Source organism: Ammospiza caudacuta, chromosome 17 (assembly GCF_027887145.1).
Source record: "Ammospiza caudacuta isolate bAmmCau1 chromosome 17, bAmmCau1.pri, whole genome shotgun sequence".
Classification (NCBI taxonomy): Eukaryota; Metazoa; Chordata; class Aves; order Passeriformes; family Passerellidae; genus Ammospiza; species Ammospiza caudacuta.
This window is the reverse complement of record NC_080609.1, coordinates 11,562,957-11,586,953: the sequence shown is the minus strand read 5'-3', so window position 1 is coordinate 11,586,953 and position 23,997 is coordinate 11,562,957. Positions and strand designations below refer to the sequence as shown.

At 43.6% G+C, this 23,997-nt stretch overlaps 1 protein-coding gene across 1 annotated transcript in view; it reads right to left on the bottom strand.

Moving 5' to 3' along the window:
- Positions 1–339: 339 nt before the first annotated feature.
- The window catches only part of FAM20C (FAM20C golgi associated secretory pathway kinase), a 55,806-nt gene continuing 32,148 nt past the window's right edge, over positions 340–23,997 (bottom strand). The window contains exons 5-11 of the mRNA XM_058815962.1: positions 13,452–13,544; positions 11,593–11,708; positions 4,477–4,657; positions 3,875–3,984; positions 2,383–2,464; positions 2,227–2,286; positions 340–1,519 (exon numbers count right to left, since the gene is read on the bottom strand). Coding sequence (XP_058671945.1) covers positions 1,267–1,519; positions 2,227–2,286; positions 2,383–2,464; positions 3,875–3,984; positions 4,477–4,657; positions 11,593–11,708; positions 13,452–13,544 — 895 coding nt within the window. The 3' untranslated portion in view covers positions 340–1,266. The remainder of the gene's footprint in view (positions 1,520–2,226; positions 2,287–2,382; positions 2,465–3,874; positions 3,985–4,476; positions 4,658–11,592; positions 11,709–13,451; positions 13,545–23,997) is intronic.

Here is a 23,997-nt window from a genome sequence, read left to right as displayed (position 1 = left end):
GTCAGAGGCAGTGGTGTTTCTAAATCCTCTGGGCAGCGTGTCAAGGCATAATCTTTGAGAGGTGTTGCTCCACAGCTTGTTTCTACAGCCATAACTGCAAGAGGAAGGGATGCTGAAATGACAGTCAAAACAATGCTTTCATAGTAAAGATTTAACCCTTTTCAACACCCCAGCCCTTACTGGCACTGCAGTGTGCATTAATCACCAATTAATCACCAGTTCCCTGCTCCAGCTCCATTTGCTATTCTACAAAAGGGGATGGCAATTTCAACAACCACTTGGCTGGTGCACAGAGCTTTGCTCTGAACAAGATGAATGAATCCATTTAGACAAGATGGCTACACATTTTGCATATCTTTATTGCACTTTTACCACGTTGCAAACAATTCCACAAAAATGCTGCAAAAGTAAGCCTAGAGCTGCCGAAAGCAGCTTTTTACCCATATATGTATATATTTACACAAAACTATCAAAAGCAAAATTGAAAAGTAGCAGCTCAGCTATGATAGTCTAGAAAGATAAGAGCTGCCACCTCCTTATGGACAAATAGTACAACTTGTCATTTTACATCACTTTGTAAAACCAACATTCAAGTATTCCTGTCAAAGCACAATTAGTGAAATTCCCTTCTGGTAACCCCTGTATTTATTATCATTATTATCATTATTATTATTATTTTTTGCCTTTAAAAGTTCATAATGCCTTAACCCTTTAAATGCTGAGTAGCTGGGGGGAAAATAAGCATTCAATTTAAATAAGATACAGTGGATTAGAGCACTTAAAGGGTTAACACAAAATACTAAGTGGACTGTCACCACAAATAAAGTGTGAGTCACAAAACTATGCTGTCCCTCTTAGTTAAATTTGGAAGGTAGGTCTGGGGTTTCATAGATATACCATATATAAATACAAAATATTAAGTAAAGGCCTCCTTTCTATACAAAAAGGACAGGAGGTGTTTTGCTATCAGACTGCTGTCTGTCCATGATTGAGTATTTTCTGAATCTTTTCATAATCTCTCTTCAGGAACTAATGAAAAGCATCACATTAGACTTATTTTCTTAATGAACTAATCCTTTGCAGAGTCTACACTTTACCTACTTTGGGAACAATTATATCTCATTTCTGAATTCACTGAATTCACAAAGTAGCATACACAGTCTTTTGCAAGACTTTATTTTTATTTTGTTGTTGTTGTTATTTTGCTTCTTTTCCTTCTTTGAATCTTCTTGACTCGGCTGGTAAAAACGTAGTCTTGCCATTTCACTACCTCTCAGTGGCAACAGTGTTAACATCAGTGTTAAAGTCATTTTCCACCACGTTGTCATAGCCATCCTTCTCTATGCAGTCACTGACAGCCTTGAGCACAATCCGCAGCCGCCTGTCCATGGCCTCCAAGTGAGGCTGGTACAGGATTGGAGCTATTTTGTCTTTTAGCAAAGATTCTTTCATCAGGAGACTGAGTTTGTACTCCTCCTTGGCTAGCAGCTGTAATCGCAGATAGGTAGATTTCCTGATTCTAAGAAAAGGAGGGGAAAAAAAAATGCAAATCAGTTATTTCCACCACTGTTGATCTCGACAGTGCTAAAAGGCCAGAATTGCAGTAATAGTGTAATTATTCTGTGATCTGAAATGAGGAGAGCCAGACACTGTCACAGTCCTAGCGAGCAGCTGGCGTTGTCACCTGTCACTGATCTTTGGGGCCCTCAGAGGTGCAGAGGTTTTGGAGCACAGATCCAAGGGGCAGAGCAGGCAGCCCTCACATCCCTCACCTGGAAAAGCACCAAGTGGAGCTGGTGCAGCATTCACAGGGCCGTGTCCACCTTGGAATGGCACGTGTGACACACATGGCACTGAGCAGGGACATGTGTGACAGCAGCAGGGGCTCCTCAGGCTCACCCTGCAAAGCTGAAACTCTAAATGTCACTCTCTGAAAACCCTGAACATGGGCACCAAGGAAAGCTGTTGAGAAGCACGTGAACAAGCTAGGGTTTTGTCACTTGACTTCCATGGCATCTGTATTTTGTCTTAAAGCTTCTCTCCCAACATCTCACAGCCATTGTGGCAGTGCCAATGTGGCAGTGCCAATGCTCAGGGCTAGCTGGGCAGGATCACACCACCTCCTCCTCTCCACAGTGTGCAATGAAAGATTCAATCAAAAATTTTCAGTCCTGTTAGTGGAAACCATGGTACAAACCAAGAAACACCTCCAGAGGGAAAACATACCTGCAGCACTGGTTTAAAGGCACCAAAATGGAAAGTTCATCATGGGAATATTTTCCAAACCTATTTAAAGATAAGAGCAAGAATGTAACAAAGGCTGTTTTAAAGACTGACTTTTTTTTTTCCTTTAACCCCAAAAATATTATTAAAGATATTTACCCTCTTCCATTATCTAAGTGGATAATAAAAGTTTCATTTCCAAACTTCTCAAAGGTTTCGTAGTGATGTCGATCCATGTTACCTATGGGACAAAGAGAAGAAAAAGAACATTTTCACTCTGGCTTGAGCCTGCAATGCAAAAAGCTAGTGCTCCCCAAAAATGTAGCAGAGAAAGCATCAAATCTGCAGAGCTCATTTGCTCCTACAGCAGACACCCCAAAGTGTGTAATACTGGAAGGATTGACAAACCTCTGGCAGCTTTTCAAGTTCTCTGCGCCTTTTGTACTTAAGCTCTAAAAGGCCCATCAGGAGGCAAAGAAACCTTTCCCCCCTCCATGAACCCCTCCTGGGGTACACCAAGGAACCCCCTCTCCATCCCAAGGGATCTCAGCAGCCTGGGGAGCCTGGGCACCTGCAGGGCAGCTGTGTTCCTGCTGCTGCAGCCTGGGCTCAGCAGGGTGTGTGAGGCAGACATGGAACATTTCACAAGTGCAAGGGTAGGAGAACATGCCCTGCACTGAGCAGGGGTGTTAATCCTGATCACTTTGTTAATACTGCATTCAGCTTCCTGAACCCCAACCAAGCATCCTGGTTTTCCCCTGGTAAGAAGTTTGCCCCAGTTGCTGGCTGCCTGGGAAGCCAGAACAGCTTCATGTCAGTGAAATATGGACCAGGATGGTGCTGATCTGCACAGCTGCACAGCTCTCCCTGTGTGAGCTGCTTTTTAAGGCCAATGTGCAGAGCACTGCTGCCAAGCTATGAATTTTGTCTCCCTGGCAGGGGTCTTGAGCTACTTATAGATGCCACATATGGCTCCTGAGCTGTCACCTGCTGCAGCCCAGTGAAGCAATCTCAGTGGGGGCAATGGCACAGGATGTGTCCATGCTGGCATGTGCCCAAGGATGTAGCTTAGTAACTTAGAGGTGTATTTGCTGCAGCAGCAAAGGTTTCACACGAGAATGAGAATTAGGCTTGTAATGGATCACTAGTACCTGGCTGTAAATAATTATTTTATTGAGATCAGGTTACATTAACAGAAAAATTCCTGATACAATCCACAGCTGCCTTTGTGACAAAGCAATGCCTCTTCCCCCCCAACACTGACATTTTATACAGAACACTCCTGCAGGATGAAAACAAAGCACCATAATGAGCAGTCCTTGCATGTGCATCCAGGAGCCATATATTAGAGGGGCAAAGCACTCACTAAAGCAAACTGTGAAGCCCTTCACTGTTGTGAAGGAGACTGGCCTGACCTGCATTCATCACCACTCTGCATTTCTGAACATCTTTGTTCCTTTCATCTGCACTGATGGGAATACATAACCATGTAAATCTGCATTTTCCCATAATCATCTAGAAAAGCACATACAGTAAATGCAGCTTCAGCCACGCTTTAACAAACTGCTGAGCTATGCAGAGCAGTGCAGAAAGAAATGGTTCTTATTCTAATTAAATGTTGCATTTAATTTTTGAAAGAGATGAAACATACCCATTAGGAAATCAAAAACTGTCATATCCATTATATCCAGAATTCTGGTCCCACTGTCATATGGGGGTGTTTGTTTAACCTCTTCACAATAATCTGGATCAACTTCCCATCTGGAAAAGGCAATATTTTGATATTTTATGAGACATACAAAGATTACTGAAAATGACAAAAAAAATGTTATTTTGCAAAGATCTACTTTTATCATGTTCGATTAAGGGCAGGGTCAGGTAGAGGCAGCAAATTCCAGCAATGCAGGCAAGCAAGGAAGATTGTGGCTGATGAAAAAGGAAGAAAATCACAAGACTGAAAGCTATCTGCTTCAGGATTTAGGAGACTAGCTGCACCCTTAGTGATAGGGTGCAAACAGCTCAGGGCTGCTGAGATCAGTGCATCTTTATCCCTCTGACAGGACTTGGACAGGTCCCATTGCATCCTGCCCATGCCACTGGAGGTACCTGTCCCATGAGGGAACTGTGCCACTGAATTTGTGTTCAGGAGCACAAACTGCAGCTCCTGGCATGTGAAATGCTCTGTCCCTTCCCAGGGGCAAGGACTGGGTTATTTCCCTGCCACCCTGTGCAGCTCTGCTCCCCACTACTCACTCTGCTTTCTTGCGCTTGTGGTAGGAACGCCTCCAGGGGTTTCTCCAGGTTTTCCTTTTTGCTAAGGACAAGTCAGGCAGGAAAGCAGCCAGGGACCCCTCGATCTGGTCTGGTTTCCCACACAGGGCGTGCTCTGTTGAGCAGTAGTAGGAGCACTCCCCGTAGAAGCAGATGTTGTTGGCTGGCAAAGAAAGGAAAAGAGCTTTAAAGCCTACCCTTAAATTAGTATTGAGAATTCATAAAAGCACTGATGTATGTAGGAGCAGAAATAAATCCAAACCCCTGTTACCACACATAGTTTTCCTCCACTGAAAACACTAGAAAGACATTATTTCAGTGGCTGGGATCACAAAGAGCTGTGCAAAGCTCTTTGTGACTATTTCCAGCCTATTTATATTCCCCAAACCGTTTTTATTTTTTTAATCCTGTCCTTTCTCTTTTGTTTTCCCAGACTGATACATTCCTTGAGAACTATTTGCTACCCTAGGCTGGAACCCCAAATCCCACAGCTGAACAAGTGGCATGTGCCCAAGATTAAGTCACTTCTCAAAATCTTGGCTTGTTTCTTTAAGACCAGAGAACATTTCATTCATCTCCTTGCTGGTATGAGAAGAACTGGCAGTTTTTGCAAGGAGAATTATTTACCATCCAGAGTCCTGTGGGGGTGTGCATGGAAGGTGGAAATAGCACGGACGTAACGCTGTCAGCACACATCTCAAACACTAATTCCTTCCTCCACACCTCACATTACTCCAACAACCACAGAAAAAGAATCTGCAGCAGGTTTTGGACCGTGTGTTACCTTAAAACCTCCCCAAAACTGCCACCACATATTTCTGTACCAACAGGAACACCCACATCTTTACAAGAACATCCTGCCCACAGGAATTCACTGAAGGTGAGAGAGAGCAGCTCATCCCCAAAGCCCACCAACACCAGACTGTGCACAGGAATAGGAGCACACTGCTGCTCTTGCCAGTGTGCTACAACTCTTGTGACATTGCTTTATGCACATAAAATGTCATTAGAGGAAGGCTGTGCCTTTTCCTCATGCTAATGCATGAAGCTGAGAAGTCACATTGCTTCCTGATTCCCCACAAGGCCTCTAAATTCAAATATTGTTTCTGAGCTCCTCTCCTTCTGGGCAGGCTTGGTGCAAATGAGGCAGGAAGGGCTGGGAGTAGCAGGAGGTGATTTTGTGCCTGCCACGGGAAGGTGAGTGTGGGTTTGCACAGCAGTGGTGCCCTGCAGCACACAGCCCTGCATGGCACTGTGACATCCCACATCCAGCCCAGTGCCCAGGGCAGATGGGCACTGCCAGGGGGAGATGGTGAGTCAGGAGGACAGGGACAACTCTGGGGATGACAGGAGGGAGGGAGGAACACAGCAAGGAGCTGTGGTTGAGGAAGGAGAGGTAGGGGAACATGGAACAGCAAAAGGTCTCCTGATGCTTTTATTAATCAGCTGCATTATCTGGGGCTGGCTGTTAAACCATGGAATTATTCTGAATAACCACACTACAAGGCTGATGTGTTGCTACTTGACAACCTGTCCCAGCTTCCCACTGATGTCCCAGCTTTCTCTGTCGATGGCCACCTGATTTGCCCATGAAGTTGTGATTCCTTTACCCTAAGACAGCCCTTTTGCATCACCCTGCTGTGGCTGACTCATGAGGGCCACCCATCCATCCATGCTCAGAACAACTTGCCCAAACTGTATATTTATATTTACAGGGATGGATCATAGCAGTTAAATGTATCCTGGCTAAGTCCACAAATATTTACTCTGTGGCCAAAAATCTTGTTGACAATTACTCAAGGAAAAGTACTTCAGGGAAGAGAAAAGAAGAACAGAAATTACAAAAGGGAGGAAGGGATCACTCAAACATGTCTGTACTTCTGAGTTTACAATTAAAGTGTTTTACTAAGTGGAATATCCTCTCAAAAATTGTGTTTCTGCTGATTTGAAGCTGCAGTGGGGCTTGGGCTTCAATTCAGCTGCGTCAGCATCACCCCCTCATCATTGGAGAGAGGGAACCATGCAGATTTATCTTGACTGCCTGAGATAACTTATCTTCCAGGGTGTCTATGACCTGACTTCCACCTGGCAGCAGGAAGCCAGTGCTCATTTATCTCCTCCAGGACCAGTTCTGTAAAGAGCAAAAGTCCCAGCAAACATCCCCCACACCATCACTGCCTCTGCTGCTCACTATGTAAATCTGACCTTTCAAGAAAAAGGAGTTGTATTAAACACAGCATTTTGCTCAGTGGGAAGATAAATACTCTGTTTAACAGTTTGTTTCTGCATTCAGCTTGGGGAACAATGAAACCCTGCTCTGTATTGTCAACGAAAGCAACTGGGGCTAATCAGTAATCACACAGGTACCCAGGTAAATCTTGAGGAGAGCTGGGGGCTCTGCTGTTTGCTGCTCTGCAAACAGGGCTGTGCAGTGAGCACATGTGCTGCCTGCCACTCATCCCTGCCAGCATCTTCCAGCTATTGATCCTCCACAGAGCCCCACTGCCTGCTCCAGCATCCAGGGCCCTGAGCAATGGCAAGATGTGTCCTGCCACTAAGAGAGTGAACTTGCAGTAAAACCACAAGTGTATTTCTCACTGACAAGTTACATTTAATGGTAAATCCTTTTCTGCCAGCAGTTATTCCCCCCATGGCCTCAGACCTGTGGTACCCACTCCCTGCAGCTCCTGCTCAATTTCTGGGGATAGCAGAGGTGCAAGGATGCTGGATCTCAAGCTAGAGAAATTAACAGCCTTGATTGATACAGAACAGACATCTTATTATGTCTGCCCTAGTCCTTACATACCAGCAGTAAGATGAAGCAGCCTGAATTATCAGGGGAAACATTCATTTTTAAGGCTTTTTAAAAATGTAAGGAAAAAAAAATAAAAAGGGGCACCAAATATAGAAAAGCACAGATCTCATTTAAGACTTCAAGGTGCTCCAGCAAGGCTCTTTGAAACCTAAGTAGGTGACCCACATTCTGCACAGCAGGCTGAGGGTGAAATTCCAGCTAGAGACACAAGCCCAGCGCTTGATGGCAAGCCCACGCTGAGAGCAGGGTTTGGCTTCCCGAAGCAAAAACCAGAGAGAAAGGGGAGCTGAGCTCCCCACTGGGGCACAGCCCTTCTCCTCTCACTAAAATTGCCCAGACCATATCTTCCTCTCACAGATAAAGGTGTTTCTTGCATAAGTACACCTGCAAAAGGAGCAACAGCCAGGAATTTGTGCTCCTGCAGGGTGGGCAGGAATGGCAACAGCAGCAGTGCTGGCAAACCAGACAGGGAGGGATGTTTATACATGCTGGGATGTCCAAGTGCTGAGCATTTCCAACACGCAAAACACTTCTTCACTACAAACCAAAATTGTTTCACCAAAGCACCAGAAAGACAAGAGAGCCCCCTGTTGCAGTGTCTGATTTTCATTATCTGGGGAGGAATGGATGTGGTTTGTAATGAAATGCAGGCAAAAATCATGGTCTGGTGATCGAAACTCCAACTAATTACAACAATTAAGAACCAGAGTGTCTGTGTACTCATCTGCAAATTCTCTGTGCATCTTCCTGATAGCTGAACAATAACTCTTCTCAGGAAGAAAAGGAACAAGGGGGGGATACCTTGAAGCAAATTGCTCAGCAGAGCAATTCTTTTATTCAGCTTTGCATGACTGTTAATAGAGGACATTTAGCAAGCATATGCAATTGGAGTACTGGGAAGAATCCTGAATATTTACTACAGCAATGCATGAAAAGATCTTTCATTTACCTGCTCAAAATAATAGGTAATTCTGAACTCTATTGTATGCTGAGAGGGAAAAAAATCCATAATCTCTTGGAATTGGTTAATATGAACAAAAACATAGTGCTTACTAGCTGTGTAACATTGATTTCTTTAAGCTGCTGCCTCAATTACTTCCAAAATGAAGGCTGACATCATTAATATGTCTCTTTTTTCCTAGCAAATTACCATTCATTTGTAAAAGTAGCAGGGGTACTGCAGTCTGCCTTGCTGCAAAGGACGGAAAATTAATTTAAATAATTACCGACCTAATTCCATTTCTCATGTTTAAGTCCAAACTGCCTGAAAGTGCACTTTTCTGCAATCTGCTTTCCCTCTGAGTGCAGCCTAATGCATCCCCCGGCCTGCCTGCTCACAGCCATTGTCACTTTTCCATGGGAGCAGGGATGCTGCTGTGCTCTGAAGCTGCCTGTGGCTCCCTGGCCCTGATTTCCACGCCTGATGGGACAAGGGAGGAGGCCCAGGAGTGGAAATGCAGGGAGGTTTCTTCCAACACATCCCCACACAGGTCTGGGGAATAACAAAGTGTTCCTGGTGGGATGCTTGGGGTCCCCTGAGTAGGGCTAGGAGTGGACTTGATGACCCTGATGGGCCCCCTCCAATTCAGTGAATTCCATGGTCCTGTGATTGATTAATATTACCAATAATCATCCCCTGAGTGTGCAAACCATGGGCTCCCAGCTCAAGGGGAACATCTTCCTATAAAATCAGTTTCACTTAGTGCTCGTTTATTTTTAGAGCTGTGTATGTGTGCATGGAGAGGGATATTCTGCCAGCAGGCACCAAGTGTCCCCATGGCCATTGACTGTCACTGCTGGGGATGGAGATGCAGTCACAGAGCCACCTGAAAGGGGGTCCCAGAGGGTCCTCCACAGGCTAATGTTGGTGCACAGCCTGGTTTGTGCAAGTATCCAGAGGTCTCACCTCCATTCCTCACCTTTGGAGGCAGCTCTCCCTCAAAACCAGCAGGGGTTTGGAGGGTCACACCTCAATTTCTCACATTTTGAGGCACCTCTCCCTCAAAACCAACAGCCTCAGCTGCCCTCCATCTGCCAGAGGGGCAAGACAGCCCCTGAGCCTTCCTCAGGCTCCCTATTCCCTCTTCATCCTCACCTCCCAGACCATGAGTCTCACCCCAGCTCCTCCCTCTTCTCTTCCTTCCCTGCCCTCAATCTGCTGCCTGAGCTGCCTGCTGGCCTTGTGGAAGTTGTGCCTAAAAGCTTAATTTAGGTTCTTTGTTATTTTTTCATTAGGCATTAATTAATGCCTGCCTTTTAAGGTCAGTGTGAAATACAAGACAGAGGTTGGGCATATGTTAATGAGAATCTGACTAATTAAGCTGGGGACTTGTAGGGAAGAGTTCTGACAAGTAACCAACATGATTTAACCAAAGTATATTGATTCAGGAAATGTAAAATGGACAGAAAAATTAATTGCCTGAGCATTTTATTCTCCAGAAAAGCCTGATTCATAGTTAATCAAATATTTTAATTGAATTTATCTGAGGCCTCCAAATAAATTTGAATAAAGGATTATGCTTGGATGTCTGGAATTTCATAATGGCAAGATAAAGATCTTCATCCAAACTGGCAGCCTTAACTCTGTGTTGCCCTGCTCTGGCTGCTGTACACTGCTCAGTACTTGAGAACAGTTTGTAATTCTCAGAAACAATTCAAGTTCATCCCTAAGTCTTGAAATTTAACCTAGGAACACCAAAAATCAAGCAAACCCATTAATCCACATCTTACTTGCCAAAATAGGAATAAAATGGCTTATGTTCAAAGTGAGCCAAAGCACCTTGTGCACAGACAAAATATTTTTTGCCATTTTTTGCACGTATTTACCTACAAAAATCAAGCCAAAACAAAAAAAAAGAGTATAGAGAAACAAAGAAGGAGGGAAAGCAAGTAAGCAAATGCAGAAATGTTGTGTCCCCCAGGTTTGGTGAACATCTATTGCCACTGTAACTGTGCATGTGAAACTGGAGTGCTCATAATGCGGGGTAGAATGAAACCTTCTGCAATTATGTAATGTAATTTACAAGTGAAGTTCCTGGAATAAATAACTGTCTGCTCAACTGTGTCCTGCAGAGCTGAACATAAATAGCTAAAAATAGCAGCCGTAATAATGACTTTATTGGGGATCAGAAAAGTGTGATAAACCTGTTAAGAGCAAAAGCTCGGCAATGACAGGGCCCTGGTTTCTAGCTAACAGCAATAAATTACAGTTACATTGGGAGAAACTGTAATTAAGTCTTTGGATCTTGACTTTAGGGATCTGGGATAAACAGCTCCTGGCCAATCACACACAGAGCAAGGGAGAGATCTCCAGAGGTTTCTGCTCCAGATTGCCTCTTACACAAGTCACAGCCTCCGATCAGCAAAGCATACTTGCACACAGCTGAAAAAATATGAATTCAACTACTGGAACATGGCACTGTGCTTTAAATTGAACATACAACCTATAAATTCTATATGTAAGAACAAACTTAAACATTTCTGTGCCTTAACTCAGAGCCTTAATTTCTCCATCTCAGCATCCCAGATGTTAAATAAGAGATGCTACCACTTTTGTCCATTTTTCCCTATTCCAGTTGTATATTCTGGTGAGCAGGATAGGGTTTTATCCTGTGCCTGTAAAATTCCCACCCTGTGGAGCTCCATCCTTGACCAGGTCCACAAAATGTTGTGAAAGGCTGAGGAGTGAGTGGTATCAGCTTCTGGGTCAGCCCTCGAAGCAAGAGTGAGGACTGGGAACAATTCAGGTCACCTCTAGCCCAACAGAGAATTTGAGCTGCAGGCAGGATATATTGCAGATCTATTTCCTGATTTTTTTGTCCAAACTCCTGTTGTAATAAAACCTGAATGGCTCTGAGAAATTAGGTTTGCTACTCCAGTCAAACCCACAAATAAATGCATCTGACCAACAGAAGTGACAGATCACATTGCAGTGGGAAAAAAAAAAAACAACCTGAATAACTAATGGGCTGGGTAATAAGGGTTTGGATAAACTGAGAACACCAGAAAAGATTGTATTAGAAACTGTTCTACATAAAACATTTTTGAATACACTTTGGTGAACATAAAAGCCTCTCTCTGCAGATAATTTGCCAAGGGGAGAAGGCACTCAACTCAAAACAATAAAGTCTTCTTTGTAAGCTATGTCTCCACATTTCTTTTTATTCAAAGCTCCAGAAGACAGTTTTATTAGAAATATCTGAGCAATTAAGCAATCTACACATCGTTTCCTTAAGTATGTGTTCAGCGGGATAGAGAGAAGAGAGAGTTATTTCCAGGGCTACCTGGTGAGATGAAAAATGTTCTCCACAGCTTCTTGTCACGAGTAACATCTCGAATTTCCCTGGTCATGTTCACCAGCCTGCCTGCCACCGGGGGCACGCGCCGGAAATCCAGGATCCTGCAGGAGGCACAGGAGACGCGGGTTATGGAAGGGATTAAAGTGTAATGAGAGTTACAGCTTTTAGGAAGCTTCATTACACTCTGAAGGCACATTTATCTGTGGGTTTTAAAGAGTATAAAGCCCATCACTTTAAACTGGATAATTCCTCATGTAGTGTATTACAAAATATGTCCTGATTATGATGAGCTCTGCATTGCCTATGTAGTGTGGAGTAAAACACAAGAAAAGTATGGAGGGCATTGTTCCATGATAAAAATGAAGATACATATGATTCCAAAGACCAGAGACAGCAAAAATTTATTTTTTCACTTTGTGCTACTTCATGGTTGTTATGACATGCATTTTGCTCACCAGTTTTTAAGTGAGTTGGGGAATGGGATTTCAGCCTCTTTCCTCCATAAACACCATGTAATTCTTTTTCTGACAGCCTTAGTATGTGTTTGATTTATTTCCTTCTGCTCCTCTCTGCTTTAATACCCTTATACCAACCTAAACAATCTCCCTGAGACCAAAAATCTTCCCACAGGCAAAGGCTGGGAGAAGAGCCTCTCCCCACCCCAAACCCTCCCGCCTTCATAGATCATAAAACCTCCCTGTGAAGCACTGCTATGAGATACAGGAAAAGAGCAAAGACCCCATACAAAGTCTCCCCATAGGCAGGATTTTTATATCCACTGTCTGCTGTTCAGATTTCCTTCACTGGGTAGCAACTGCTTTTCCTGCTTAGTGTGTGGATATTTAACACACCCCCCGTAGGAACTCCACTGATGTTTTTTTCTACAGCACCATCTGCTTAAAATGGCAATATAAAATATAAAGCAGAAGGGATCAACCCCAAGGTCAACAACAATGAAATAGAGAAGATCCTTGAAGGATCTGACCAGGGTTGGGTTTTACTGGCAAACCTACCCTGTGCCACCCACTGACACGTTCCCATACCCCAGCCATCATTCCAGAAGGCAGCAATGCTACACAAAACCCCAAATAATTTGTGGCCCCAAAGCTTTGTGCTTTTGAAACGATGTTTCTTGGCCTTTCACAGTGTGAAAGATGCTTCAGTGAAATGCCACAGTTTTCAGACATACTGTTAATCACTAATTAGTAAATAAATCACTAATTCCACCCTTAATCTGGGCAGGCAGGGAGGGCTGCAGCCTTGGGGTGTCCACCATGCCCTGCACTAACTCTGGAGGGGGGACATCTTCAGCAACAGGAGCATGAGATGGCCACGACTGCCCTCTCCTTCCCACCAACTTGTGGCATAAATATGCTCCTGACGTGGGACAGTCCCAGCCTTTTGCTGTGAATCCAGAACTCCCTTCCATCTCAAGGACTCCTCTCTGAATGCACCACTCCCCTTGGCTCCTTTGGATCTCTGTGCCCTGGGGCTAATTGGGGTGAGCCAGGCTCCTGTCACACCAACGTGACACATTCCCTGGGAGATGGGTCCTCTCCACATCTACTGCAAGATCACAAGGGAAATTAATTTCTCAGCTTCTCTTCAATATAACTACTCTTTCTTTTTGAGAATTACTTATTGCCAGGTTTCTCATTCCCAGAGTAAGTCGCATTTCCTAATTATTAACTTACTCTTTCATCATCTGCCATTTCATTTATTCATGGCACTTGCCCACCTTTGTTCCACTTTCCCCTTTTAAAAAGTAATTCAGTTTCAGGAATGGCCAAATGCAGGAACTTATCACAATATTTCCCCTTTTAATGTAAATCTGTTCCACTTGCCTGTCGAGATGAAATGCTGCTATTTCTGCATTATGTCTCTCATAGTCTGAGAAGTAAAAAAAGTCAGGCGGGGTTTCTTGTTCTCTGGTTTGCCTGCAAAGGAAAACAAGGGAAGTGTTTTAATGAAGGGTTAGCATTCCTAAGGAGCAGTGCTCAGTCATCAACATGCTGTTCAGGAGTTCAGTATTGTTTGCTTAATGGAAGACCTTTAAATACCTCATTTGTGCATTATTTGCCATGCAGCCTTCATTTAATCTTCTTTTTTGAGCTACTCTAACAAAAAAATAGGAATTGAAGACTTGTGCAGGCAGTGTGCTGTCACAAAGCTGTTCCACTCAAAACTCTCGCTCTATTTAACAAGATCTGTTTTATCACTCTCAAACATTTCATTAGCGATAGCAGTGAAGACAATGTCATTTCATTAAATTATCATTAACTGTAATTATGAAATTTCCAAAAGTAATAACATTTTTCTTTCATCTTTGGCAGCCATGCAGCTCCCATCTAGAATGTGCCTCTCCCTTTGTATTACTTAGAGCCAAAAGTGACATGTTTTTCTCATTTCAGAAGGAACAGGATCATTGCAGTTTGATGGCCACAACACTTGTCATGTTTCAAAGAACATTAACAAGACTGTGCTTGAGAAAGGATGCAGAGTTTGGTGTTTCTTCAGTTTAGGAGCAAATAAAAAATGTCATTCTGATAGGAAGGTTGGAAATAGGAAGGCTAAAGCTTCCACACCACAGAACATGAAAAGTATAAATCTCTGTGTAAGAGAGGATCAAATCTCTGTCTCACTTCAAACACCTTCCAGTCCTTTTGGATGGAGCACAGCTCAAGCAGCTGACCAATGCAACATCTGGGTTCCACCTCTACCTGTTCTGAAATCCTCAGAAGGAGATAAGCACAGCAAAGCTGCCTGCAGAGCATCTGCAAGGGAGGACACTCTCCAGAAGAGGAAAATAAAGCTCTTTCTCTTTCCCTGCTGCCACAGGTGGCCCAGCTGACAGCTCATGTGTCACTCATGCTGCTTGCTGGCAAATAAAATACAGCTCCTGCATGGGACCTTGGTGCATGGGAGGCTTTGGGATCATGCTGGTGCAGAGCTCAAACCTCCCCTGAAGTCCTAATTTTGGGGTTGTTTGGGACCTGAAGCTGTGTCTACCCACCACTGTGACTACCAGAGCTGCTGTCTGCCCACAAACCCACCTGGGGCTCTCCTAGCTGCTGGAGAAACCAGATAAGTGCTGCAGTTTTTGGCTGTATGAAGATTTTGCTGTGCACCCAGCAGGGTCTGAAAGCCTGATATCCTTTCTCAGACATTAACATCTTAGCAAGGTACTCTACCTTGCCCTAAATGATGAACAACATCAAGCTACTTGCGTCCAACAGAACCCAAGGTCAGAGTGACCTTAAACACCCCAGTGATGCTCTGGCAAAATGGCACTGACCATTGTCACAGCATGGTCATGGAGGTGGCCAACACCTGGCAGAAGTCCTGCCAAGGACACAAAGAGTTCACAAGAACACAAGCTAAAAGAGAGCCTGGCATAAAATAAAAAATAGTATTTTGCTTTGTCTCCATAAGAAATGCAAAAGGGAAAGGAGCACATCCACAAAGAGGAATAGGGGAGAGCAGAACCTCTCACTAAGCAGTCAAGACAAGAGTTAGGAGAGCTGCAAGTTCATTGTACATATTTCCTTAAAAAATGAAGGAAATAAGCCCTGAATATTAATTCAAAGAAAAAAGATTAACCTATTTCTGCTGGCCATAAAATTATATATTTGTATGTAACCTTCCTTCCTCTCCAGGTTTTAAAAGATTTGATTTCTTCAACAAATTCTCACCCCAAGATTTTGCAAACTTTGCGCACATCAAGAACAACAGATAAGGTGCAGAAAATATTACTAATTAGCTAATCAATGCCATCTGTTTTTTATCTCCTGGACACTTTAGAAGAAACCATGGCTGTTCCTTTAGGAGAAAATCTTGCTGCAGCAAATCAGACTGAGCTGGGGGCTGGATCTCAGCCTGGCAAGCACAGCCCTGCCCCAGCCCAGCCCTGCTCCCTGTGCTCCCTGCCACCCCTGCAAGGGCTGAGGATATTTTTCATTTGAGAATAAGTACAGCTGTCCTGCAGGCTCAGGCTTGTGTGTACATATTTTCCTGCTGTCATAATGTATTATCAAGTGGTTGCACACCCTCCTAAGGAAATAATGAAAATGATTGCCTTAAAACCTTCAAAAACGGGCACGGAATCCACATTGCAATACAGACAATGGAAATACCAGTCTTTTTGAGCCTGATGACACATCATAAAACAGCTCCCAAGTTTCTGCAGTGCTTAAGGTGCTTCCCTCTACAAAAAGCCACTTTTCACTTGGTTCATGCCCATGTCCAACACATGGTACTCACTTCTCTGCCTCTTGAAAATACCATGTTATACAGAAAGTAGACTGTAAGGAGGATTTGCCAACCCCTCAAGATGCTTTACATTCCTTATATTCCTCTGCAGAGCTCTCCAGAACTAAGACGTAGCAGAACCAAACATGAAACCCTCTCCTGAACCAACCTTGAAATATCCTTTGTGCTGACTTACTCCAGTCTTCCATGGATATAACAGAAACCTGGTTTCTTGGATCTAATATTAACTAGGCAGGTTTTTACTCAAGCAGACATTTATTTTTAATTTGATGTGTGCAGCAGTACCTGAAGAGGTTCCTTGGGAATCCCCCAGGCAGAGCAAGCTGCCACACCACCAGCAAACACTAACATGTGTGTGGGTTGGAGCCCAAGAAACACAACTGAGCTCACAAAGCCACATCAGTCTGACAGAGCTCTGAACCAATGCCATTAACAGAGAATATGAGAATGGCTTCAAGTGTCAAAGGGCACCTACATCATAATCTAGAATGTTTACTTTATCCAACTGCATTGATATATAATTTTATTTTATCCATGTTAAAAATTACCTTTTTTTTTTAGATTGTGCACAATCTAATCAAGTCTGGTTTTTGCCTATTCTAATGATTTATTCTGATGGAAAAATATAGAGAGGTGGAAGATTAAACTTCTCTCAGCAAGTCCATCCAGTTAGATCATGGTAACTAGTCTTCAGCCCCTAAGTGACAGGCTGGGAAAGGGGAATGAGCTCCCAGACCCTTCCAGGTCAAGTAAAACATCTTTTAAAACAACACTGGAACTGATCTACACCAATGCATGTTTTAAATAAGAATTGCATTTTAAAAGGGAAAAAACCCCACCGCTACATACAAGTTAGTTTGATTTTATCTGATGGTTATTGAAGGTTGTTGTCTAATAAAATGACACATATGATGAGATACTTGAGCCAAGAGACCACCATAGCTTCTGAGGGACAATGAATTCCATTCTGAGCCCCCCAGTGCCAGCAGTGCCATCCCACCCCGAACAGGGACAGGTTCTGCACAGGTTGCAGACGGTGGGAGAGGATTTCTGGCAGCAGCTCTTATTTTGCAAACAGTTGGAATCTGGTGATCCTCTCTTTGGAGAAGGATTTGGCAGATATTTATAACGGCAGGCTGGAAAGCTCTGGAGGAGAGACAGATGGAGGTCTGTTGATACTGCACACAGTTAAAAATTACACGGTGGCACCAGCCCAATTACAGCATGAGGAAAAGACAAATCAGCACGGGAACACGTGTAGGGAAGAAGGAAGAACTAAGGGGAATCAAAGCCCATGAAGATTTTCCCACCATGGCACAACTCAAAGAACACATAGGAAGCAAAGAATGATTTTAAACAGGACAGGGATACGTTTGTGTTGACACAAGACAAGATGCAACTGTGATCTGATCTGGTGGCTATAGAAGTGAGTCGTGCTTACAAACAGAAGAGAGAAAGCTGCTCTGATAAATGAACAGTCATGAATAAATCTGGTGAGTCAGCTCCTTTCTAGCTATGGCTGGGACCTGGTTGGGTGTTCAGTAGTATTTGGATAAATCAACATAGTGATTTGTATTCAGAAATAATTGAAAATTATTTCTCAAGCTTGAAAAATAATTATTCATATTTATATTTCAAGCTTCTCTTCAATGTTTCTGTAAACATTTTTTTTCTTTTTTTGCCAATTACTTGGTCCCCCAGCCTCAACATTAATAACTTCTCAGGAGTCTTCTTTTTGCTGTTCATGAACCAAATCACCACAGGGCAACTGCAGGCACTGCAGACACTCTGGTATTTCAGAAAATAGCATTATAAAAACCAAACCTCTGCCATGGAAATCTGTATTTATTTTCTAGGATCACTAACATACATCTGCCTAAACTACCAGGATTAATACCCACCAGGGCTGTGCATTACTCGAAAGAATCCTGCTCAGTGCCAGACTTCCTCTGCTCTGGAGGGGTTCTATTATCTGTACAGCAGCCAGAAAGCCAGAAAATAGGGCAAAGAGCCCAAAGTGAGCTAAGTGCTATCCTGACAGACACATGCTGTCCTCCCATGCTGCAGCCCAGAGCCATCTCTGAGACACCTCTTGTGTCAAACCCACATCCCTGAGCTGAGGAGAGGAAGTGCTGCTGCTTGGAAAACAGCTCCTTTTAAACAGGCTGCTCTCGTGTTCTGACACATAATCAGGGGAATCAGCTGCTGGGATTAGGGGTGATTAGGGAGCATGACAAGGAGCTTTGCAGCAGCAGGGAACAGGTTTGCTTGGGTCAGGCCATTTTGCAGGCAGAGCCCCTGCCTGACCCAGCCAGGGGAATTGGGCAGCAGCAAACTCACTAAGAGATATAAACCAGTGAGGCTTTGTAATTGCATTGGCAGGGACAGGACTAACACTGATAGGAGCATAATTTGGCTATGGGAACAGATAACAGGAGATTAACTGGGTCCCACAGCTATAGGTTGCTATTCTTCTCCTTTGGAAAGCAGCTTTCCTCTCTTCCTGTGGAGCACTTAAATACCTGTCCTGAAGCCCAGTTGCAGGCTTAACAGTTCATACACGGTGTTACCTAAATGATAAAACATAGCTAATACCAGACTAAAAGGATAGTTACTGCAAGACTCAAAGGTGGCCACTCAGCAGTTTGCTGCAGTTTCAATGATTTTATGGCCTGGAATGGACTTGGGAAGTCACAAGCAGCCCCTTGATCCAGCACAGATGCTCCATCAATTCCAGAGAGCCTTTCTTCCAGCACAGACAGGCATGAAATCCCCCAAGCCCCCGCTGATGAACTTCTTCTTTGTACTAATGGGAAACTCAGACTGAAAGTCCGGTGTCTGCTTGCAAGATTTTCTCCCTCCCTCCCCTCCATGCAACACTTATGTCAAATTGGATTGTGCAGCAGGGGGATCTAGAGTGCCCTGAGATCATCTAAAGCTTATTATTCTAAGTAAAGGAGGCAGCCCATGGGGAAAAAAAAAAAAAAGAAAAAAAGAAAAGGTGTCTCTGAGGCAGCTGCAGTCCTTAGGAGGGCACTGAGATTTTTGCATGCAGAGTTGTATCCTCTGGGAGGGTTTTCAGTGCACTTGGCACCAGTTAGAACAGGTGGGAAAAACACCATTTAATTTTATAATACATTTTAATGGCTTAGAAAGTCCTTACGATGAGAAATGATACGGCTAATGCAGCTACATCTACAGCAGCAGAGATGTCTGGTGACTATTTCTGCTTCCTTATGGAGCCTTGGCAGCTGATGGCTCTGGCTTTATCAAAGCATTGTGCTACAAAGAGCACTCCCAGGGACCATAGGAGCTGTTTACAAGAGCAGAATATGGGCCAGAAAATGAGTGGCCAATGCAGGAATGCAAAGACATGCAATTTGAGTGGTACAGAAAGGATGTTTGGCCCCTTTCACTGCTATCAACCAAATGACAATATGGGCCCCTGCAGGATATTCAGGCTTCTCCAGTTTAAGTAGCAGCTCTGCAGCTTGGAAAAATGAGAGAATATTTACTGTGGCAGAGAGACAGAAATCCAAGCAGGGATGTGATAGCAATAGGAATAATTAGCAAACTGCCAAAAGGATAAATACCCAGATCATGCTCTTTTGTGCCAGCCCCAGAGCACTTTTCTCCTGAGCAGACGGAGAGAGCTTGACAACAGCACATGCTCAAGGACCAGTTAGCTTAATATAAACCATAAAGTTATGCAGAGAATAACAATAAGCTTCTGAAAGCACATTTGTATGTATAAATATCTTGTTACCTGGCACAGAAGGACAGTGGGGAGAAGAGGGTATGATAATCCACAGGGACACAGTGTATTGAGGTGGGTTTTCTTTCTGTTTCCAGTGGAAAAGCAAAAGGAGGCTCAGGAGGTCACCTAGGCCATCCCCTGGCCCCAGGGTGAGATCAGCTAGAGCTAAACCATTCTTGACAGACATTGCTTTAACATGATATTCAAAATGCACTTTTGTGATCACACAGCCACAGCCCTCCTGCGTGCTGGCCTCCTTCCCCTGCTTGTTCCCAGCCTTGCTCTTTCCCCTCATTCCATGATCAAGGCAAAACCACCCCAGAGACACCTGCTGCAGCTGATGTGAGTGCCTTTCTGAGGGGAGACACGTGACAAACACACCAAAGCAACTGGCTCCATTCCTGAAAAGAGCATCCCCAAGCCAAGACCTGGGAATGAACACCCTGCAGATGCCTCAGATTAGAACCCTCTTCTTTACTAAGCACAATTAATTCATTTTTAACTCATTAAAATTCCAACTAACCCAGAGCCCTGGAAGCCTATTTTAGGTTTTGCCATTGAAACCTGCACTGTTGCTAAAAGATAAAGAAGCAATCTCTAATTCCTCTGCACAGGTCAGTGCATTTGTGAAAATGCTGTGAAAAATCTGTCCTTTGCTAGGAGCAGCACCAGTGGAAGGTTCCTGCCATTCCCTGCACTAGATGTCTACATATAAAAATAAATAAATAAATAAATAAATAAATAAATAAATAAATAAATAAATAAAATATTTTTATTAATATTCTAAATATTAAAATATTTAATTTTAAAATTAAAATATTAAAAATAAATATTAAAATATAAAAAAAGCAGATTTTCACCTGAGCAAAACATTGAGTTACCACTCCTGGCTACACAAGCAGACACGATATGAAGGGATGAATAATCTGGGCAAATAATATGATCCAAGAATATGACAAATTGATTTTATTCTCCACTAAAGTATAAAAATAATAACACACCCAGACATTTTCCTCTTTTTGGGGGCTTTTCTGTTTCTTTTATTGGCATTAATATCTCAAAATGCACCTTCTCTATACTGCTGCCTTTACTGACATTGTGCTGACAGTAAAGTCAAGGCATAATCTCACCAATCATCATTTCATTGTCTACCAGCTCAGAAGAACAGCTCTTTTCTCATTCATTCTTTTGTGCTTTCAAATGCATGAGACATGAAGAGAATCTTTGATCAGCACAAAATACATAAGAGTTTGATCAACTGCGAAAATTTCCCTCAGCAATTCAGAATATCACTTCCAGCTCTGCCCAGTAAGTAGCTGACTGTCTGCATGGGAAAAGCAAATGGAAAAAAAATCTATTAGTGGAAGCACATTTATCAGGATGTGTTCCCCACCTGTGCTTTTTGGTGTGACAGCCACTGGTCCCCTCTCTGTCCCCTGGGAATGTGGCTGAGGAGATGGGGTGAGATGGGTGCTGAGCTCAGCCTGGTCAGAGCTCAGATTTACAGGATGTTGTGATTCTTATTTATTCTAATTCTTATTCTTTTATTCTTTTACTTGTTGTTGTTATTGTTTAGGAGGTGGCTGTAAATAAAGCCACATTAATGAAATGCTGTTACAGAGCAGGGAAGCCCTACAAAACCAGAGAGAAGAGCTCCAGTGCTACCCAGTTCCAGATGCATTTTATGTATAATCCAGCACATACAGCAATATCTAACTCTGCCTGCTGTGGTTTGGACATGATGTGACCAGACAAGTAGGATCATGCTTTGTAACATTTGCCACTATTTCCCCTGCACCCTGCAAACACTAGTGAGGTGGTTTTTTTGCCTTTCTTTAAGAGATCTTTAAATTTAAAAGGCAGGCATAGTGTTGGAAAGCCCACAAGTTTTAAAAACATTTGAGGTGAGATGAGTTTTTGCAGCGATTATGGGGCTGGTCTCAGCTATTATGGAAAAGCAGCCCCCCTGGATGCTGAGATAAAGGAAATAAAGCTGCTTTCACAACCACTGCAGGGCTGGCACACACAGCTGCTTCATGGCCAGCAGTGGGGACTGGAGTCTGTATTCCCAAAATCAGAAGCTCAGATCTTCCCACCCTGGTTTAGAGAAGCCTTCCCCAGCCCAGGGAGCTCAGCAGGAGGGTTACAATCCATACTGGAGTGAATTGCACTGGAGGCAGCACACACCCCCAGGAATTACAGGGGTGCAAAGGTGGGACTCGCTGAAATTCATCTTTGTCTCCCTCCTTGAGATGCTGATGGGAATAGGGAATGTAGAGAGCAGATGAACACTGATGCACAGTGGCTAAGTGGCAGTGCTTGTTGGGCAGAAATGTTTTTCCATCATCCAGAATAAGCAGGGCTTGCACAGAAGAACCAATGAGTCACGGTGTGAAAAGAAAGGCAAGCTCTGGGAAGCTCTTGTCACTAATTTATGCTGCAGATAAAACAAAATTCTTGACCCAGAAATAAGGTTTGGTTCATCCTTGAGGTAGAAACCTGACTTGACATACAAGAATTGAAAGATTAAAAGGTACTTGACAGCACAACAAAAGACCTCCCAGTGCCAATGTTAACATGGTCAATGCTGTTGTCACAGCAGGGAGAAAAAATCCTCACAGCAATTAAAAAAGCAGGAGATGTCATTAATGAGGTGTTGCAGTGATATTTTGTGTCTTTTTAAAGACATCTTCATAAAGAAATTATACCACCATGAATATTTTCTGTCCCTGCATGGCCTAGATTCCTTTATGCTCTTAAGCAAGTGGTGTGAGCATTTTTGCCATGCCAAGCCCATGCTATCTGTCATGTTTTATCCCTTTGAGGCTCCACTGTGCATTGTCTGCTCACCACAAATTGCAAACATGAAAAATGATACAGCTGCAAAAACTATTTCTGAAAAACTGTCAAAAGCAAACAGAGCTCCATGTGAGCCCAGTTACCTGCAGCCTCCCTTCAGGAAAAAGACTGCAGAGTATTTTCTACAGAGGTTTTTCAATATATAACACATTTAGAGGTCTGAGAGCACAGGAGGAAAAAAATATGTGCAAAATTAGAAGTCTGAAGCATTTCTTCAGCCCTGAGAATGTTATTTAATATGTCTGGGGTCATGAAGGGTAGGGATTTAATGGAACAATAACATTAAACATATTAGAAGCATAGCAGAGCTCAAGTTTCTTTCAGCTTTTTGGATTTTTTCTTCTCACTGTACGTGATGTATGTGCCCATTGAAATTCCTGGGTTCACAATAAGTTTATAGGTTGGAAAAAGTAATTACTGTGAGTCTGATGTATTGATACATAATTTCTTCCTTTTTATTCATGAGTTTCCTTGCTATCATTACTAGAACCATGAATACTAGTAAATTTGTCCTCAAAATCTCCCAGGAAAATCTCAGTCCCGTTTTTCAGCAAAAGCTGCAAAACCAAGGAGTTATTAAGGATTCAGCCCTGCCCTGAGCGAAGCACTCGAGCCTCATTAAGCACATGCTTAACTTTGGGCACACATCTAGCCAGTGAACTGTGTGTGTCCTTGACAGCCAAGCACAGAATTAATCCTTCCTCGGAGCTGTTTGTGCTCAGCACTTTGCAGGAAGGAGCCAGAGATCAGCACCAGACCCCTGCAGCAGCCCTGGCCACTCAGCCTGGCCCCTGCCACACTCAGAACTGCGTCTCCTTCTTCTCCTTCTCCTTCTCCTTCTCCTTCTCCTTCTCCTTCTCCTTCTCATTCTTCCCACCCATGACAACAACAACAACTCCTTTGAGGAAAAAATCATTCCCCAAAAAGCTTTCTGCCAAAAGCACAAGTCAGTTTGGCCGCAGGCTTTGGTAGGCCCCAAAGTCACCTTTGAGGTTGGCCCTGAGGCCTGCAGTTCCCTGGTGGGATCAAGACTCCTTAAAAGTGAAAAAAGAGGCTCAAATCAAAGTTTCAGTACAAAATGAGAAAACAGGGGATCAGAGCATCTTGCGCAACCTCCTGCTGCAAATCCCAGACCTTGTGAGTGCCAGCAGACAGCTCAGCCCCATTCTGATTTCCCTTGAGAATGCCCCACAGAGGCGCCAGAGGATGCACTGGTGCCCCATCCTTCTGCCCATCAGAGGGGGCTTTCACCCAGTTTTGCTTTTCAAGCTTGCTCCAATCCCAGATCCCGAGACTCTTCCATAATTCTGCCACTGAGGACGGCAGGCATGTGGTTCCTGTGAGATAATTGCTCCACAGGACTGTATCCAATTCCTCAGAGGTGTGAGTTCCCAGCAAAGCACACACACCCCTGAACTCGCCTTCCTGCTGCTGTTAACATTCCTTAACCTGTGGCAAAGGGTGATGTGCCTCTCTGAGCTGGAAAGGAGGTGTAATTGCCTGCC